General features: G+C 42.1%; 1 protein-coding gene across 2 annotated transcripts in view; it reads left to right on the top strand.

Moving 5' to 3' along the window:
* Positions 1-8228, top strand: part of ALDH6A1 (aldehyde dehydrogenase 6 family member A1) — a 30391-nt gene that overhangs the window by 3570 nt on the left and 18593 nt on the right. For both annotated transcript variants that reach the window (XM_008052161.2, XM_021709592.1), the window contains exon 2: positions 7650-7706. In XM_008052161.2, coding sequence (XP_008050352.2) covers positions 7650-7706 — 57 coding nt within the window. The remainder of the gene's footprint in view (positions 1-7649; positions 7707-8228) is intronic.

Raw genomic sequence — 8228 nt, 5'->3', positions numbered from 1 at the left:
AAAAAAAAAAAAAAAAAAAAAAAGAATATTTGTAAAGGCTGGGCTCCATGGCTCAGCCTGTAATCCCAGCTCTTTGGGAGGCCAAGGTGAATGGATTGTCTGAGCCTTCGGTTTAGAGACTAGCCTGGGCAACTTGGCAAGACCTGTCTCTGCAATAAATCAAAAATTAGCCAGCCATGGTATTGGGCACCTGTAGTGCTACTTGGAAGACTGAGGCAGAAGGATCACTGGAACCCAGCAGGCAGATGATGGTGTGGCAGTGAGTGTGCCACTGCACTCCAGCCTGGGCGACAGAGTGAGACTTCAACTCAAAAAAATAAAAAAATATTTGTGAAGGTTAGAAGTAATAAATATAATGAATTAGATTACCTGAGGCTTACTTGACCTTAAGTTACTTAAGATCACCCAACTAGTAACTGATAGAGCTGAAAATTCAGGACTTAAATCTTGGCATCATTAGTTAAAAAAACAAAAAATTTTGACATCTCTTTCTGTGTCAGGCACTGTCCCAGGCTTTCAAAATAATCACTGAAAGTTCCCTCCTATTGTAATGCAGTGATAAGTGTTAAACAATAAGAGCACCCAGGATACTGTAGGGACGGAGCCCAGTGTTATAAGTCTAGCAGGCCAGGGGTGATGGGAAGCAGAGGAAGTCCCTGGCAAAGGAAATAGCAAGTAGGAAATTAACATCTAGAGAGCAGAAGTTTGGGGTTACTTGTCATTGGATAGTTCTTCAGCAACAGTACTAACGCTTCTTAGGAAATGAAAAAAGTAGGAGATCTCTTCTATCAGATACCGTGCTGTTATGGTCCGAATAATGCTCAGCTGCTCCCCTTGATACCAATAAATCAAAGGGGCAGGGAATTGGTAGAAAGAATTTTATTTCTGAGTTTGAATCCAGGGAGCAGAGCCAGACTCTAGGTCTTTCTAAAATGGTTCTACTCATTCTCTAGGCTTTTACAGTTCACTTTTATAGTCCAGAGTTGTCAGTACCTATACATTAGCTATGTGGCCAACAGAGCATTGTATAGAACGTAAGTTACAGCTGCATTTTATATTAGATAGTGACATTTAGAGTAAAGAAAGTTTACAAGGCCTAAGATATCATGCATTGCAAATGTTATGCAAATCGATTACATTGATACTATGCAGTTCAAAGAAAGGGAGTAAATAGAGATTTACATCTTTGGGCATAGTCTGCTGGGAAGTCAAAGATCCCCTGAAGCTACTTATTGGGAGAGTACAGAAGACAAGGGGACTCTCAGGAATGGGCTCAGGAATATACAGAAGTGCTTGAATCCTCCCCACCAATGCCCTTCTCTAGGGGCTGAAGCAATATGGAGGGACATTAGTGGGTCTCTGTATCAGTGCCTTTTATGTCCTCTTGACAACAGAGAAGCTATGTGCACGTGAAAAAATCGAACTTAGGTGGCCTAGAATGCTCAAGTTGGCTAATCAGTGTATTTTCCTCCCTATAAGAGAGCGAGCACATGAAGCAAATTAACATCAAATGATTGCTTGGTGAGTACTCATTCTTTCATTCTGCAAAATATTGCTGAGTACTTGCTCTTTTCCAGGAATTGTGCTAGCAACTGAAGACACAGTCTAATGATCTAAGGGGACAGAAACTTAATAATTAAACAAGTTATTTCATAATGTGAGATAAGAAATAAAGGAATTTAAGTGCTTTATGAACTTCACAGTTCGGTACATACCATAGACCTGAAGGTTCTTAGAGAAAGTGATGACTAAGGGGCTAGAATATGGCTCATGCCTGTAATCCCATCACTTTCTTGGATGTCACTTAGGTACATGTTGAAAAAGCTAAATTCTGCATCTTCCCAGTAATCTACTATGCTTCCTATAGCCCACCTTTCAGTGAATGGGGCCAGTACATGCCTAGTTGTCCAAGTGAATGTCACTCCAATCCCTCGCTTTCTCTCTAAAGTGACTCATGTCCTGGCAGTCTGCCCCAAAAGTCCCTGGAACACACCACCCCCTTATCTCTAGACCTCTTCTAGACCACAGCATTTAATGAGTACTAACTGTGTGCTAGCTACTTTCTGTACCTGGCCAGTCACATTAACTCTGTAAAGTAGGTGGACAAGACAGATTCAGTGCCTTCCCTCATGGAACTGACAGTCTGTATGGGTAACAGGCAGGTACCCAGGTGCTATCATTGGGTTATGGTTTGTTTGTCCCCACCAAAACTCATGTTGAAATTTGATCCCCAATGTGGTGGTGTTGGGAGGTGAGACATAGTGGGAGGTGTTGGGTCGTGGAGGTTTATCTATCATGAATGACTTGGTGCTGTTCTTGATGCTGTAAAGAGTGAGTTCTTGCTCTTTCAAGATTGGATTAGTTCCTGTGGGAATGGATTAATTTCCACAAGAGTGGATTGTTATAGAACCTAGACACCCCTCTGGTTTTGCATCTTACATGTATCCACTTCCCATTTCACCTTCTCCATCATGTTCTGACATAACATTAAATTCTTCACCAGAAGCCAGGACCACTCCCTTGAACTTCCCAGCCTATAGAAACATAAGCTAGATAAGCTTCTTTTATTTAGTGATTACTCAGTCTCAAATAGTCTGGTATAGCAACATAAAACAGACTAACACAGAAAATTGGTACCAAGAGTAGGGTGTTGCCATACAGATACTTGAAAATGTAAAAGTGGCCTTGGAACTGGGTAATGGGAAGAATTTGAAAGAGTTTGAGAAGGAGGCTGGAAAAAAAAACTGTATTGCTGTGCATGGGGCATTAAAGGTGATTCTGGTGAGTGATCAGAGGGAAAAAAAGAGGAGGAAAAGTTTGGAACTTCTCAAAGATTGGTTAAATGATTGTGACCAGAAGGTTTGTAGAAATATGGACAGTAGCCGGGCTCGGTGGCTCAGCCTGGAATCCCGCGCCTTTGGGAGGCTGAGGTGAGTGAATTGCCTGAGCCTGCGGGTTTGAGACCCGCCTGGGCAGGCGAGACCTCATCTCTACAATAAATAAAAAAATTAGCCGGGCGTGGTAGTACGCGCCTGTAATTTCGGCTACTCGGAAGGCTGAGGCGGAAGGATTGCTGGAGCCCAGCAGGTTGAGGCTGCGGTGGCCGGGAGCAGCCACGGCACTCCAGTCTGGGTGACAGTGAGACTCCAACTCAAAAAAAAAAAAAAAAAAGAAATATGGACAGTAAAGGCCATTCTGATGAGGTATCAGACAGAAATAGAGAGGAATTTATTTGGAAACTGAAGCAAAGGTAACTCATATTACACCTTAGCAGAGAACTTGGCTGCTTTTTGTTTTTGCTTTAGGGCTTTGTGGAAGGCCAAACTGGAGAGTGCCGAACTAGGATATCTGGTAGAAGGAATTTCTATGCAGCAAAGTACTCAAGAAGAGATACAGTTACTTTTAGCAGCTTACTTTCAATTATGGCGGCAAAGGAATGATCTAAAGGCAGAATTTATAATTAACATGGAAGCAGAGCATAAACATTTGGAAAATTTGCAACCTGGTTTGCAGCAGAGAATAAAAGAGCATTTTCAGGAGAGGACTCCAAAGATGTGGAGGAGTGACGTGTTGCCAAAGATAAGATTAGATTATACTTGGAAGGCTGAGGGCAAAGGATCACCTAAGCCCACTGGGTCAAGGCTGCAGTGGCCGTGAGCATGCAACCACATTCCAGCATGGGCTACAAGAGTGAGACTCCAACTCAAAAAAAAAAAGAGATTAGATTAGAAGACAGCCAGGTGCTATTCCTTGAGAGAGAGAGTAGGGAAAGGTCTCAAAGACGTTTCAGAAATCTTCAAGGCTGCCCTCCTGTCATAGGCTCAGAGGCCTAGGAGTGCAGAATGTTTCTGGGGAACAGAATTAGGGCACAGCTACCCTGTGCTGCCTCAGAACCCTGCTTCTGCACCCCTGGCCGCCATGGCTCAAACGGCCCCAGAAATGACTTGGGCCAGCACTCCATCGAGCACAAGTCGTGAGTTTTGGCAGCAACCACATTGATGTGTTATTAATTCTGCAGGCCCATAGAATGCAAGCGCTATGGTGGCATGGTTTCCTCTACCAATTTCCAAGGATGTAGGGAGAAACCTGCAGGCACAGGTCTAAACCTGATGCAGGGGTGGATCTGCCACAGAGAATCTCCACAGGGCGATGCCTAGTGAAGCTTCAAGGACAAGGCCATCAAGGGGGAGCCACTGGCAGTATGTAACCTCAGCCTGCTCAGCCTGAAAAAAAACAGACATCCGACTCCAACCTGTGGGAGCAGCCACCTGGGATATGCTGAGCGAGGCCATGGACGCTGTGCTACTGAAGGCCTTGGGAGCCTACTCTTCTCACCTATGTGCTCAAGATATAGGACATGGAGTCAAAGAAGATCAGTCTGGAGCTTTAAGATTTAACGTCTGGCCAGGCATGGTGGCTCAAACCTGTAATCCAAGCACTTTGGGAGGCCGAGGTGAGGGGATTGCCTGAGTCCCTGGGTTTGAGAATAGCCTGGGCAACTTGGTGAGACCTCATCTCTACAATAAATCAAAAAATTAGCCGGGCTTGATAGCGTACATCTGTAGTTCTGGTGGAAGGATCGCCTGAACCCAGCAGGGCAATGGTGGGGTGGTTGTGAGCATGCCACTGCACTCCAACCTGGGCAACGGAGTGAGACTCCAAATCAAAAAATAAAAAAATAAAAAGATTTAACGTCTGCCCTGCTGGATTTTAGACTTGCACGGACCCTGTCATTCCTTTCTTCTGGCCAATTTCTCCCTTTTAGAATAGGAGTATTTGCCAACTGCCTATACCACATTGTACCTTGGAAGTAAATAACTTGTTTTTGATTTTACAGGTTCATAGCTGGAAGGAGCTTGCCTTGAGTCTCAGATGAGACTTTGGACTTTGGATTTTTGAGTTGGTACTGAAACAAGTTAAGACTTCTGACTGTTGGAATGGAATGATTGTATTTGTATATGAGAAGGACATGAGTTTTGAGGGGCTAGGGAAGAACGTTATAGTTTGGATATGGTTTATTTGTCCCCACCAAAACTCATGTTGAAATTTGATTCCCGCTGTGGTGATGTTGGGAGGCAAGATCTAGTGGGAGGTGTTTGGGTCATGGGAGTGGACCCGTCATGAATGGATTGGTGCTGTATGGGAATGAATTTGTTCCCTTGAAAGTGGACTGTTATAAAGCTGGACATCCCCCCAGTTTTGCCTCCTTGCATGTGTCTGCTTCCCCTCTCACCTTTTTGACCATGTTATGATGCAGGATGAAAGCCGTTGCCAGAAGATAGGGGCCATGCCCTTGAATTCCCGGCCTGCAGAACCATGAGCTAAATAAGCCTCTTTTATTTATAACTTACTCCCAGATATTCTATTATAGCAACACAAAATGGACTAAGGCACCAGGCAATTACAACAGATATAAACCTATTACTATGAGAGTATGAAAGAGGGCCTCCTAACCTAGTGTGAGGTGAAAGGCAGACAGCAGTGGACCTTTCTTTCATTCAGTCAGTATTTAGTGGACCCCTACTATGTCCTAGGTACTATACTGGCAGTGGGAACATGGCAATGCATAAGACATGGGCTCCAGGAGAGTGTTGATGGTGTGAAATTGCTTTGGTGGGGAATGGGAGAGGAAGCAGACAAGGTATTTAGGTTTGTCTGCTGGCCCAAAGGACCATCACCCTTTCCTCTGGGTAGTGCTACAGGCACACTTCAGGTATCCCTAGAGCTATTGGTTAACATAGCCCCTTTTCAGACAAGATAACAAATTATTAGATTGTAAATTTCTTTTACATCCCAGTCCTGAGTATTTACATCTGCTTACTTTGATTAGATTGAATATTTCTTAAATCAACTTCTGTCACATATATACAAACTTTTTTAGAGAGTTACAGTTTGAGAGTTATCTTACTATAAGTGACCCTCCCTTCCCTATTTACTGATTTTGTCCTATCAAATATCACCTATAAAACATTTTTACCTATAAGGCACCTGTGGCATTTCAAAACAACTTTATTGAATTAAAATTGACATGAAATAAGCTGTACATATTTGAAGTGTACAGTTTGATAAATTTTAACATTTGTATATACCTGTGAAAACATCACAATCAACATACTGAAATATTATATCTATCATCCCAAAAAGTTTCCTGCTTCCCTATCATCCCTAGGTAACCACTGATCTGCTTTCTGATACTACAAATCCATTTGCAATTTCTAGTTTTGTTTTGTTTTTTTGAGTTGGAGTCTCATTCTGTCACCCAGACTGGAGTGCAGTGGCCGCTCCCGGCCACCGCAGCCTCGACCTACCGGGCTCTGGCGATCCTTCCGCCTCAGCCTTCCGAGTAGCCGGAATTACAGGTGCGCGCTACCACACCCGGCTAATTTTTTTATTTTATTGTAGAAATGAGGTCTCACCTGCCCAGGCGGGTCTCGAACCCGCGGGCTCAGGCAATCCACTCACCTCAGCCTCCCAAAGGTGCGGGATTACAGGCTGAGCTACCGAGCCTGGCTCAATTTCTAGTTTTATATAAGTACATTCATACAGTATATACTCTTTATGACTGACTTCTGCTAACCACCGTAACTATTATAATTTGTTGCACCTGTCAATAATTTGTTTCTTTTTTAAATTTTTGAGTTGGAGTCTTACTTTGTCGCCCAGGCTGGAGTGCAGTGGCATGCTCACAGCCACCCCAGCATTGACCTTCTGGGCTCCAGTGATCCTTCCACCTCAGCCTTCTGAGTAGCTGGAACTATAGGCATGCACTATCATGCCCAGCTCAGTTCTTGATTTATTGTAGAGACAAAGTCTCACCACATTGCCCAGGCTGGTCTCAAACTCGTGGACTCAGGCAATCCTCTTGCCTCACCACCCCCCCAAAGTGCTGGGATTATAGGCTTGAGCCACTGCACCCAGACAATTCGTTTTTTTTAATTTGCTTTTTATATGCACACACTGTAACACAGTAGTCCTTCACCTTTTTTGGTTCACAGATCCCTGAGAAATTTTACTTAGTAAATGCAAGCTATTTCTCAGAAAAAGAAAAGACACATACAAACACATAATGTTTTTGATCCTAAAGTTAATACAATGTATGAATATACCAGATTAGTTTCCTAATTCGCCCATCCAATTGTGGACATTGGGGTTGTTTCCACGTTTTGGGCTATTACACAAAAAGCTGTTGTAAACAAGTATCTGGGCATATTTTACTTACATGTGATATTTACTGTTTGACTTATACTTACACTGATTACATACTATATTATTTATAGTATATTTATATTTACATTGATTGTATCCTATCTTAAATTCAACATCTATTGTGTTAAGCCATACTAGATATTTTCGTAATGTTAGATTTATGGTGCATTTTCTAGGCCAAAAATGAGGAAAATATATGACTGAAATTTTTTTTTTAGATCAGCACTGTCCTGGAACTTGACAACATAATTATTATAGTTTATTGTTTTCTCAGTTTGCTGTGTCTCATAGACTCATATCTTTTCTCTTTAAACACCTTGACAGCAAACACCAAGTCCTTTTTCACGGTAACTAGAATAATGTTAAGCTATAGTAGTCATCTGTTAAATTTTTAATAATTTTCTGGTTTTATTTGTCAAAATAATCATTCTTTTGCCTCACAGATTTCTTCCAAGTTGAAATCCACCTGGTATTCATCATCATCCTTCTCTTCTTCACTGGTGAGTTTATTTGGCATAAAGGCTGACTTCTGAGAAGGAATCCAGTAAAATTTTTGGATAGTCCCCTTTATTTTCTTTACAGAATAGTGATCAGAGTGTATGTGAAATTTTCTATCTTGTTTTCTTATCTAATATTTTGTCTACTATGTTGTAAGCATTGTCAGTATTGCAATATGGTCTTTATACTTATAATTCTAATGGCTGTGCATATTCCATCAAGTAAATGAACCCTGAGTTAACTAATAATGTTCCTATATAACTTGTGGATTGCTTCAGTTTTTCAAGATTATAAAACATTTATTTATTTACTTTATTTATTTATTTATTTATTTATTTATTTATTTATTTATTTTTTAAGTTGGAGTCTCACTCTGTCACCCAGACTGGAGTGCAGTGGCCGCTCCTGGCCACCGCAGCCTCGACCTGCTGGGCTCCGGCGATCCTTCCGCCTCAGCCTTCTGAGTAGCTGGAACTACAGGCACGCGCTACCACGCCCGGCTAATTTTTTTTTTTGATTTATTG

The sequence above is a fragment of the Carlito syrichta genome, unplaced genomic scaffold, assembly GCF_000164805.1.
Source record: "Carlito syrichta isolate Samal-C Ts95f unplaced genomic scaffold, Tarsius_syrichta-2.0.1 Scaffold258652, whole genome shotgun sequence".
In the NCBI taxonomy this organism is placed as follows: Eukaryota; Metazoa; Chordata; class Mammalia; order Primates; family Tarsiidae; genus Carlito; species Carlito syrichta.
This window is presented reverse-complemented; position numbering and strand designations above follow the sequence as displayed.